This window comes from Blennius ocellaris, assembly GCF_963422515.1.
Source record: "Blennius ocellaris genome assembly, chromosome: 6".
Lineage (NCBI taxonomy): Eukaryota > Metazoa > Chordata > Actinopteri > Blenniiformes > Blenniidae > Blennius > Blennius ocellaris.
The window spans coordinates 9,925,826-9,938,556 of NC_137655.1; the positions used below are offsets into that span (position 1 = coordinate 9,925,826).

General features: G+C 39.5%; 1 protein-coding gene across 1 annotated transcript in view; it reads right to left on the reverse strand.

Moving 5' to 3' along the window:
- lrp1bb (low density lipoprotein receptor-related protein 1Bb) overlaps positions 1-12,731 on the reverse strand; it is a 292,776-nt gene that overhangs the window by 130,697 nt on the left and 149,348 nt on the right. Inside the window, exons 11-16 of the mRNA XM_080497951.1 lie at positions 10,426-10,662; positions 9,899-10,079; positions 6,320-6,539; positions 4,787-4,976; positions 3,496-3,618; positions 3,034-3,177 (exon numbers count right to left, since the gene is read on the reverse strand). Of these exons, the coding sequence (XP_080354077.1) occupies positions 3,034-3,177; positions 3,496-3,618; positions 4,787-4,976; positions 6,320-6,539; positions 9,899-10,079; positions 10,426-10,662 (1,095 nt within the window). The remainder of the gene's footprint in view (positions 1-3,033; positions 3,178-3,495; positions 3,619-4,786; positions 4,977-6,319; positions 6,540-9,898; positions 10,080-10,425; positions 10,663-12,731) is intronic.

Genomic DNA, 12,731 nt, shown 5'->3' on the forward strand with positions numbered 1-12,731 from the left:
TCCATTTATAAAAATGAATTATCCAGAAATATTAACTTCTACATCATTTTATTTCTTTTTCACTACACCTACTACTTTGTCTGATAGGGTAGGACGTTTAACCTCTGATTTCCTGACAACATACTTTCGAGCTCCGATAGTGACTGAGTTGAGCTGATACATATGTTTGTGCGGTGATAGACTGGTGACCTGTCCATGATGTAACCAGCCTTCATTAAAATTCAGCTGAGATTGTTTCCACCACTGTGTGACCTTAGGTTTGGTAAAAAAAAAAATATATAAAGAAGATGAATGGATGGATGGATTGTGAACTTTTCAAATTGAATATTTATTAGCTCATAAATTTGCAGCCGCATGAATGCACTGCGGCATAAACTGTGACTAAATAGGCTGACTGTGAGTATACCGTCACTATACTTTCACAACAGGATAAGAGTTCAGAGTTTGACATTGAAAACATGCAGCATGAATGAATAAAATATTACATCTAAATCTAAAAGATTTGGATGATTTAAGATTTGAAAGATTTACATCTGAAATATTTAGATACGACTGCACTTTGACTTCAGCAATTCATGACGAAAACTCCACAAGTATCCAGAAAGCATTTTGTTTTTCTTCCAGGACTCTGTGGAATCATTTAGATGTTTCTTTGCTCTAAATTTAGCTGTTCGTGTTGATTTTTTCAGTGTTTGGAGGGTTTAACCAAAAACCAAAGCGCTTCAGTAAACTTTGCTCTGAGCTTCTCTCATATGCGGTCAAAAAAAAAAAGCTCACAGCTATCCTTGAATGTCACTCGAGTTTGAAAGATGCTGCTGCTACTGCTGCTCATGACCCCAAAACACAAGATAGGCTCTCAGTAAAATATTTCTTTGTTCATGTTGTCACATGCAGCTCTGAAGGGAGAGGCATACAAATGGAGCAGATGATCATAACGATCACAACAAAACTCCACTTAATCCATTTCTGGGCAGCTTAATGAGTTAAAAAGTACGAGTGAGCTTGATTTTAAGATGATCATTAAAGTGAACCTTCAGAATTTGCTAAATATTTGTGTTTGTTGTTAGTAGAGCGATGCGCCGTAACTAAAAAGCTCAAGTAGAGCTGTACAGCTACTCAATCATAATTACTGTGAAACATTGATCCATCCAGCCATTCATCTTTAATACGGGTCACCAGGAGTCCATCCCAGATCACACTGGGCGAACAGCATTGAAAACCTTAGACAAGTCACCAGTCTTGAATTAATATCTAAACCATCAAATATACATATGATATGTTTATCTTCATTTTAATATGAATATGCACATGTGGCATTAACAGGTTTTTTTTCAGTATGACAGTAGGAAAAGCAAAATATTATATTTCCCTGTACCAAGAAGCCACATAAAATAACAATGAAAAGTCAACAAAGACGTCATACCCTTCCTTTGTGTTTCACCCTTTAATTAAAAGTATACACTTCATCCAGCATATATTCATAGGAGTCACAGGAGTATTTTTTGTATATTTTAGGGCATGTATTTTTAGCTTTCATCTACACTCTCATCTTATTAAATATGTGACTGCAAGCAAACGAGAATCATGTCTGCTTTCTAGTCTTGTCATTTACCTTTTATTCGATATTGATTATTACAACTGCAGTTAGCTTCACTACAAAAGAATCTTACTAAATAACCGAGCAGACAGCAACACTTCAGGGACCACGGTAAATTGTAACATAACTTCTAAGATGGAGGTGAAGTTTAATTTAGAACGTACTGTATCTTAGGAAGACAAAGTTCTGACTTGGTTTCATTGTGAATACTTATTTTTGATTTTAAGCCTGAAGACTTAATTGGCATTTAACATGTATGGGATTATAACCAGCTGAGTCGTGTCGCTGTCATTCTCCCCTACCAAGCTCTGAAAAGAACCTACAATGGTCATGGAGCTTGTCAATAGCATCATAGCATCTATATTGGTGCCTAGAATTATGTAGCACCTGCTTCTAATGCAGTGATAAGATCCAATAATATTTTCTTAATCCTAAAGAAGATGACTTGGTTCACCTTAAAAGCAAATAGGGTGCATTTTATATCTTGACCATAGCCATGAATGATAAAGGTGACTTACCAAAGCCATCAGGTCAGATCTGACATTCAAATACGGCCTTATTTTCAGTTTCTTATAATAATAAATAATCACAAGAATTGCTCATATATTTTCAATATATGTATGTTATCTGATGTGTTTGGTGTTTGTGTGGTCTTACTTTATTAACATTTTTTGTTTTTTACATACATATTTTAAATGTGCTATAAAGATAAATATGACTTCAAAAATGTATTCATTTAAAAACGTCTAACTGAGGCATGTAAGAGGTGATGGTGAACCCTCATATCCCATCTGGATCAATTAAGTAAAACTAATAGTGCTCATCAATTTGAATATATTAGCCTTTCATGCACACTTAACGTGAACATTTGTATGTTTCTGTGAATTGCAAATGCTGCACAGCCACTCAACCACGTCAGTGTATCATTATGTATATGGATCCAGCTGATCTATTTGGTGTCTTTTTTTATATAATGTATTCTGATCGTCTTTTCAGCTCATGAAAAATTGCTTCTTTAATACAGTGACTTTTTAAGAGAAAAAGGAGGGGAGATGGCATCCAGACATCCAACATCACGTTTATCCCACTGATTTGTTAAGGAGCAAATCCACTTCAGCAGCAGAAAAAGAAGAGACAGCAGCTTGGAGGACGAACGCTGTACACCCCGACATCAATGACATTTAGGAACATAGAAGGTGACAGCGAGAGAGAATTAGCCTTAAAAAAAGCTTAGGCTGCTCCTGTTTGCTGGCGGTATGGCTGTGTGTGTGTGTGTGTGTGTGTGTGTGTGTGTGTGTGTGTGTGTGTGTGTGTGTGTGTGTGTGTGTGTGTGTGTGTGTGTGTGTACCCACATATAAAGTGTCTGCACATAAGGACAATATATTTCAATGACAACATGCAGCATGTTTCCAGCAGAGACGTTTTGAGATCCTTACAGCAGCTGTGGCTCTCCTCGTCACTTCCATCCAGGCAATCATCGTCTCCGTCACACTTCCACAAGGCCCGTATGCAGCGATGATTGTGGCACTGGAATTCATCACTTTTGCATCGCTGTGGCTCCGGACTGCTGCTCGAAGCATCTGGGCAGAACGATGTAAATCAAACAACAGATTTCCTGTGACGTATGTGTTCTGGGAAAATTATTGGTGCGGCCATAATTGCTAATAATGTCTCTTGACCCTCCGTTTAACAGCTGGGACTTCATTTCTATCTCTGGAAACTCTGTGGAATAATTCCCCAACTGTATTTATTTGGCCATTAGTGTATTTGCATGTACGAATGTAAGGACTATTATCTAATGTTTGTCCCATCGGGTCTAAGTCAGGATTACATTACACTATATGGGGAAAAGATGATCCTAGGCCTCTTGTTCTATTTGATTCATTATGTCCTCCTACCTGCACAGGTGACATTGTTTTTCTCCAGAAGCTGGTTGTCAGCGCAGGCACACACTCTGCCTCCTGGGATGGCGAGGCAGAGGGTACCACATCCACCATAATTCACGCTACATGCGTTGTCACCTGGAGAAACACATCCCAAATACTGTTAGATTTCTTGCTCATTTAAAGCGGTATTTTCTAAGGCAGGTGGTTCTTGTCTCTGTTCCCACCTGTATAATAAGCAGAGGGTCAGAAGTTATATTTTATCTGCAGAATTATTTAATTTTATTGGTACAAAACACATTTGCGGGATTAGAAAGGCATTTCAGCGTGCACTACTTCGTCTTTCAACATGTCAAGCAACACTGTGGGTGAAAGACATTTGACATTTTTATCACTCTTAGAGGGATAATTTGTCTTTCCTGGACAAAGCTCACACTCTCAGCAGGGGGGAAAAAAAAGTCACGTATAAAGTTAAGATGTGCGACACCTTTGTCACTTTTATTCCGCCTGGAGCACAAAAGCAGCGCCTGAACCAATGAGATAACGGTCCTGGTTTTGTGAAAGCCAATCAGTAATACTCAGAAAATACTGGACAGCCAATTAATCTATTCGGTGACACAAACAATGCAGAAATGTCCAGCAAATCCTGTGCATGTGCATCCACAAGCGAGCCATTCACTGGAATCTTATGCATGGCAAATCACTTTTTGAGTCAAAATATACAATTTGGTGTTCTGGTTTGAAAGTTAATTACTTCGGGAATCCACATTTTGAACAGGTACTCTGCACTAAAATTAGAGCAAAAGTATCATGATTCTTAGATTTACTTCTGAATAGTGTTATGCTGTTCCTTGCGATTGAATATTTCATAGATTATCACAGAGAGGAATGAGAAAAGAACCAGCTCCTGTGAGGACCTGCAATGTTCTCCACTGACAGCTATATGCAAGGCTTTTTCTATCTGCTGCTTTCAGCATGAATCCATCATCATTTCTTACAAAACTGAGCAAATCTTGGTCATTGTATTTTGCTTCATATAGCTGAACCCCAAGAGATTTGCAGGCTGCCAATGCTGATCAATGCACTGGTTTACAGCAAGGAATATGAGGAGAATATACGTAATTCTCTGGTGTATATATCATCTAAAGTGCTGTCCATTAAAGGAAGGGGTTATAGGAAATACAAATGTGTGGACACACAGCACAGAGAGGTTGTATTTCCACTGCAAAACAGCCACTCTTCCTGTTAGGGAAGCCAGGGTTCAGTGGCTCTGGATAAGGACTGAATAAAAGGGAAAGCAGCCAACCTTGCTGACTCTGTGCGTCGTAGACGCGCAGGCCAAATAGAGGTGGTCTCTCACTCCGCAGCAGAGTGACATCGCCTGTGGACAAGTCCAGCTGGAAAACCGAAGCGTTCATGTACTCCGTCCAAAAGATGAAATTGCGATAATGAGAAATTCCGAATGGATGGTTCAGCTCTTTCCCGCTGTACACCACCTGCAACATGAGGCAAACACGCGGCATAATCAAAAGATTAGGAGGGCTACGGAAAACATCAGCAAACAACGAAAATCAATCATCTCAAACAGGGTTTGAGCTGCTTGAATACAGGCTGGGAAATTATTTGATCACGGTATATGATGAATGTGATTCAATTTCTTTCCACAAATTTGCTCGCGCAGGGCTGTCTGCTTATAATAATGTTTGCTAGAAACTTGGCATTGATTAAATAGCTTTCGCAAATAATTCATTAGCTTAATATGCCTGTACAACTACTGTCGGCAGGCGCAGTTGAGAATTAAGGGATGTCTTGTTGGCATTTGTTGTGGGAAGAGTCTATTTCAATCAGGTCTCTGCTTCTCAAACATATCTGCTAAAATGTTGGAAATAAGGTTTGACTGTTGAATTATACATAATTAGAAATAAATCGTTAACTAGCTCATGCCTTCTTATTTATATTCACAGTATTATGCTAATGTTTTTTTTTTTTTAAACATTACTTGTTTGACAATGTGGCTTTTAGTGTAAATAATGTATATATTTGAAACTGATCCTTTTTGGCAAAGTAGTAAAAAATAAACAACAAAACAGTAAGTTTTGAAACGTGTCACTAGTTTTTAGAATTTTAAACACTGTAACACTGATTTACATTTTTCAATATTTTTCACCATGTTCAGGTTGCACATATTGACCAAAATTATCTGTAATGAAGAAAAAAAACAAATAACAAAACATGGTTGAATCTATAATGTAAGATACTAAAATAGTACATTTACATTGGTAGACATTTCAAGGACTGAAGACTGTAAAAGTCACAGACAAATTCAGATTATATCATAACTTTATTCTGAGATACAAGTTTGTCTCCTTCGTTTTTGAAATACGCAATACAAAAAGCCTAGTTTAGTAAAATCGGAAGGATTTTGAGGATTATAGAATATTTTTGGCTCAATGAAATGTGACTGTTTCAGTACAATTGTGAAAAATGCCTTCACCAAATTGTTATGAAATATGTATCTCACAGTAGTTGTACCCTTAAGCCTCTCAATGCAAACAGATTTGCAAAGAAGAGCCAGAATGGCCTATTTGAATTAGTTGTTGCCCCTGGGGAAGGAGTCAAGGTGACTGCGTCATCACAATGACCTTTCCTTTTAGCAGGTCACTGGAGGAGAATCATTCCCTCTGGAGGCTTCCAAGGGTTGCATTATAGTTTACACAAACAGTATATTGCAATTTATTTGGTGAAAGCGTGAACTGAGAAATTTCCCAAGCGAATTAGTGACCAATTGGATACCTGGCCAACGTATCTGCTGTGTATGATTTCACATGTCCAAACATACCTTCCTTCCTGTCCCGTTCAGGTGAATCTTCTCAATGTGATCATAGTAGGCGTCGCACCAGTACATTGTGCTGCTGCTGTGGTCCAGTGTGAGCCCGTTGGGCCACAGCATGTTGGAGGTGACGAAAATACGTCGGTTGGATCCATCCATCCAGGCCTTTTCTATCCGCCCTATGCTGTCGTTCACTTCATCCTCCTCCCAGTCCGTCCAGTACATCCAGCTGTCACACACAGACACGCATGCTTCAAGCACAAATACTCGGACACAGAGATTCCTGCACAAGTGGAGTAAAGTGAGTCATTGTCCCAGTTTAGATGGGTCTTGCCTGTCATGTGGTCACATCAGTAGATCGTCACCTGCTCTAAAGTCACACTGATCAAATCACAAGCTGAAGCCGAGGCAGTTCGTTCTGGTTGCCTGCCCATCATTCATCTCCGCCCTCACTCCATGACACGCTGATGTTAAATGGTTGCGCTCGCTGCTCTCTCCACCAGCCTTCTGCTACTTTGATTTCTTATCAATCAATACACATGTGACAGCATGTTTCTGCAAGCTCCTTTCAAAATGATCTACTTCATATCACAGTAAAATGTGTGTTGTGAGTTTTGTTCTGGATGCCCTTGGGAAGACGCAAGCGCCGTTTCCATACTGAAATCTCACACATGCGGCTCTGAGTCACACGGAGAACATCATAGACAACACAGCCTGTGCTGACAAACACGTACCGTACGAGTACTCCATCAGGGATCTGGTAACATCACGTAGGAAAGAGTGCTCTCTACTGAGATGGAATAAACTGGCACCCCGATTCCCCACATGCACAACCAGACAATCAGACAGTCATTGTTTGACAGCGGGGCGGTCGGAAGAGAGTGCATCATCATCAAAGAAACTATTCATGCTTATCAAGTTAAAGTGCTGCTTGACTTCACGCCATAGCCAATGTAGATATCTCATAACCCCCCCCCCCCCCCCTCCCAAAAAAAAAAGAAAAATAAGTTTTCTGAGCATCTTGTGTAAGACTAAACTGAAGCTTTTGGGGCTGTCTAAAGTACGATTGGGTCAACGATTTGACGCAATCTCTTATAAAGTAGTCATGCTCAGGGGATTTGCTCTACTTGAGAGTTGCTGACTGAGCCATGCCCCCCCTGTTTCTCATCAATGGCTGAGGGCTGGCTAAAGGACGATGAAACAGAATGGGATATGTAGGTGAATGAAGTGGCTCACTGTCTCCAAGTCATCTTTATGACCTCATGAATTATTCAAACCTCATTCGCTCCATGTTTGGAAGCACCCACATGAACACACAGTCTCAGATGGACAGCATGGATTCACAGTGTCATAATACAATGGCTTTAAAGCTCTTTCAGCTGAATTTAACCAAGACTGAGTGTAACATTTGATATCATCAATGCTTTCTTTGCCGTTTGGATTGAAGAGTCAATAACTCATTAATCATTTTGGGAATATCAAAACAGAGGTGAGAATATGGCTGCGTTTCTGATATTTTTCAATCTTTGGTGCTGCAATCTGAATATATTTGGGTTTGATGGCTGTTGGCAGGGAATAAAACAGAGACATGCAAAATGAATAGAAAGTAAGTCAAATAGAAAATCCAAATAATCTTACTGTGCAGATCAGTTATTTATTTGAAGCAATATCTTTAGAGGTTGTGCGTGAGTCCCTGCATAAAATGTGTGTTTTTGAAAGAAGACATTAGACTATCAACAGCTAGCCGCAGTTGATATGTGTAGTTATGGTGAATCCTAATGTAGCAAAATAGAGAGGTGTGACACTTTTAAGTTGACACTGTTGGTCCTTATCATGTCAACACAGACTGGAAGTAGCAAACAGAGCAGAAAATAAAGTCATGGGATTGCCGTCAAGAAATCTGTTGGAGAGGTGCTTCTTTTTCACCTGAAGAGACCCCTCCAGCAGAGCAGATAGAGATCAAAAGGACTGTCGGGTTCAGGCTGAATGCTCTCGCTGAAGCCCAAAGCTAGCTCTTCTAGTCATTAGAGGTGTCAGTGGGAGGGTTGGGAGGGCAAAACTTATTAATCTTTATACAAAAAACTGGCAAGACTTTTTGCCAACTCAAACACTGCAGCTGTATCTGACACAGTGGAAAGGCTAAATGTTGCTCTCAAATTTGTTCAATATTTTTGTTTGTTTATTTTTGGGCTCTTTTTCTCAGTCCATCACACAGCACACATTGACAAAATAACAACATCACACACAGAGAATTATACTTAATGGCCAATTAAAGTCACCAGCTAAACTCTTGTGAAGGAACAGTGCCAGATCAACTGTTTTGAATTATATTTTTTTGTTCTGAATCCCTCATTCCAGCCCTCAAAAGCAGCATCCTGTCACATTATCTGTTTTAAACACGACAAGGACATTAGCTTGATGTTTGAAAATCATCGCGTTCTTATCATTGTGATAAAGGTCAGTCACATCCAGTACACCCCACACTGCTTTGACACATCATCTGTGCTTTGTATACTAATGTTGACATTAGTTTCAAGGTTAAGATAAAGCCAACTCCAACAACAAAGCTAAATGGCAGACTATTTGGATCTTAAAGGTATTGGTAAATGTCAGAGACTTTGGGACATAAAGAAAAAATCAAACTGAGAATAAATAAGTTTTGATGTTTGGTCTGGTGCATTTGCCTCCAGCAATAAAATAGCTGTGTATAGCAAAACGTTTGGAACAGTCCCCCGAGGCTTGACAACTAATCTCTGACTGTTATGGATTTGGTGAGTGTTAATACGATTTAAGCCTTAAAGTGTTAATCCTTAAGATCCTTAAGACACTCAATGAATTTGAGTTGCAGCATCAACTGTATATGTTAATTACAGTTCCGGCTGTGGGAGTCCTCACTATATTAATTTGCTGCGAAATACCGAATTGTTGATCTGTGAGAACTACACAGAATTTGCTATGAAACTGGATAATTTCAGTTAAATAGCTAGTAGGAGTGGTTCTTGGAATGAGATGAGCCACCATCTCCTTTCAATAAGAAGAAGGGGGGGGACAATGTGAGGGGGGATGTTCACAGAAAACACCAGATGTCCTCCTATTTTTCACATCATGATATAGTCGAACTATGCACCTCATAATTCTACTATGCCTGTCTGAAATTATCTTGACGTGATTATCAATCAGAGTATATTTATGCTGGAACAGCTCATCCATAAAGTTATAGTAATATTGCACGCCATTCGTTATGCAGTTCAGCAACAACGTTAATAGTGCCTGAAATCTGGCATTTAAAACTTATTTGAATGCACAAATATGTCATATAGTTTGAGTGGCATGTTTTCCATGGGCAACACAGGCTTACACAGCCAAAATGTCAGAGACTGAATCTGCAATACAAGGATCAGGTTAACATTAACTTAGACACACCCATAGACAAAACATTAGCTTTTTTTCTTTTGTTAGTTTTTTTTAACCTTTCCCATCCAGTCTTCCTGTATCTAATACATTCTTACCCACACATGTACCTCTAGCCAAGAAATACATGATAGAAATCCTCAACTGCTTGAAAGTGGCAGTTTTCCTTTTCCTGACCTGTTAAGAGGATCAACCACGATGGCTCGGGGGTGTGACATATTTCCTTCTAACAGAGTCTTCCTGGTTTGTGAGGCTCTCTCCAGCCTGGCAACGCTGATCGTCTTCCTGTATCCGTCGTTGGTCCAATACAAGTTATTTCCAATCCAATCCACAGAGATTCCTTCAACGTTGTCGAGTTCTGCAGTTGAAATAATAATTATGAATAAGCACATTTTAACATGGCTGAGGCTTCTGATGTTTTCAATATTTCTATTTGTAATTTCTCTAGCTCTATATATATATATACATATATACATGACTAGGTTATACAAAGTGTATGTCTACACAAACTAGTCTTTGGCTAGATTAGGAAAAGATACACTTTTTTTTTTAATAGAAAGGTCCATTTGGATTGCATTCAGTTTGTTACAAGTACATTACATGAGCATAAACAGAGCATGATTTTCACTAAATAAAGATCTGGAAAACTGCAACAAATCGATTTTAAGGAAATGTGGAAAATAGTTCAAAGAAAAGGGACATACCATCTTTGAGGATTGTCTCACGCCCGTTTCCATCTATTTTCTGACGTCCAATAAGAAAGCTCGTGGTGTCAGCAAAGTAGATGTGTCCTAGTTCTGCATGGTAGTCGATGGCACGAGGATTTACCAGGTCCTCAATTGGCTCCATGTGCTCATCGCTGGACTTGATGTTCATATCCAGTCCCCGGATGACCCCCGGGCGCCCCTTACCGTAGAACAGGAAGAAATCGTTTTTTGGCTCTATGAAGCAAAGAAAGGACAAATGCCTTTTTACTGTTTATTGTCAATTAATTGGTCTAATTCATCAGTGCTGATCCCAGCATTAAACCCCTTTTACTGGGCACATTGTTCTTATATGTTTGCCAGAGTCTGGGCCATCCATTCACCTTAATGGAGCCAGTAATCAGTGCCAACGACTATACTCTCCCCCCTCAATCACGTTCCAGCACCTCAGCCTTGAGAGTAACAGAAGGAATGTGCTTGTGCACACAGACAATTGCAACACTTACTTCGACTGTGAACACTGTTTCTGATCTAAATAGCATGGTGTCTGGGTAGAAAGGCAAACATAAAGGCCCAGAAAGCTGAGGCAGCTCCTCGGCGGCCCGCCAGCCGCTCAGGGGACTGCATGTTCTCGAACCCTTTGGGATACTCCAGAGAGACAAGAGGAGGAATGAAGGAGGGCTTCCATTGAGAGAAGCAGACCTATCCACGCTCTAAGCCCCTACCCAAGAGACTTGGATTCTGGGGGTGAGGACCACACAAGCCTTACTTCAATTTATCATTTTGTGAAGGAGAGACAAACTACCCAGGAGACAATTAAGCCTAGCAAGAGACCCAGATATCAAGCCCCACTGTGACTGCTGTATGAAGAAGGACGACCATTTAACACCAAATCTCATTATGCTCAGGGAGATGGAAAGCGTGAGCAAGAAAGAGATAGCTGGTGTCATCAGAACATCTTTGAGCGGGGAATAAATCAAAAGTGCCATGGAAAGCCTCCCGATGCTTCGCTACACAGATCGAAATGTGGTGGGCCCTCAAATTGTGTCATCAATTCGATCCCATGCTTTTATTGTCAACTATACAATGTCCAGCCATTGATCAGTCCATCCAACAAATGCAGGCAAACTTAAAATCTCATTATGACAATAATCAATCAGTCTTGGACAGGTCAATAGAGAAACACTACTTTCAAATTGTTCTGTGTTCACCAGCTATCATCCTTCACCCTTTTCTCTCGACAGCCTTCATTAGAGGCACAACTTTACTTGCACATGACAATATGAAAAAGAGTGCAACGCATCCTTTTAGGAAATGAGTCAACATTTATGTTAAGTACAACCAGAATACATTGGCAATAAAAGTCTCTTAGGATCGTTAGTCTTATCGCTGGAGTCTCGATCCCTGGGGAGCTGAAATGAAGCATGTTACAATAATTTGTAAAACCTAAAACACATTAATATTTAAAATTTAATGAATATTTGAAATGCTTTCAGAATGACAAGTAGTTGCATACCTCCTGATTGCTGGAATGACTTAAAATTCATGTTGCACTACTAAGACAAAAAGCCATGTCCTGTTTAAGAATGTATCAAATATTAACATTTTGACATTAATTGTACAACACATATAGGAAAAAGAGTCCTGATGAAAAAATTTTCTTATTTTACACACCAAGTAGATAGTTATGGTTAATTTAATGATTTGAATCAGGACTTTAGGGTAAAAGTGCATCACTGGTCACCCTGGCTTAAAATTGAAGCATTGATCAGAAAAGCAACACTGTCAACTCAACAATAACTGGTAATCCTCTGCCATCACTGAGGGGGTTTTGAGAGCAAGAACAATATGTGGAAACCTGCCTTGTTAGTGTTAATTTCTGCAGAATTTACATGATGTCGTATGTTTCCTTGAAGAGAAATCAGGCAGTGTTTGTACAGAGGAGCAGATTAGAAATGTTCTTGCAGTGACAGAGTTGAAAGGAATGCCAACTGAATTGGCAGTCACAGATTGATGTCGCAATTGATATGCTTTCTGAAACAGAGGTTCAGGGAGAAGCCGATGGCTGAGGTGAATACTGGAGACTGAGTAAAGCACTGAGAAAAAAAAACCAAACAAACTTCCATTTGCATCAAGCTATTTCTTTAAGCTTAATTTTTTTGGCACTTCTGCCTGAAAGTACAGGGGCTGTCAAATGGGTGAGAAGTTTCTTAAAAAACATTTCTTAAACACCTCATTGCCTACCACCAACTTTAGCAACCCACTGAGTGAGTTAAGCTTTACCTATTTCATTCAATACCAATCTG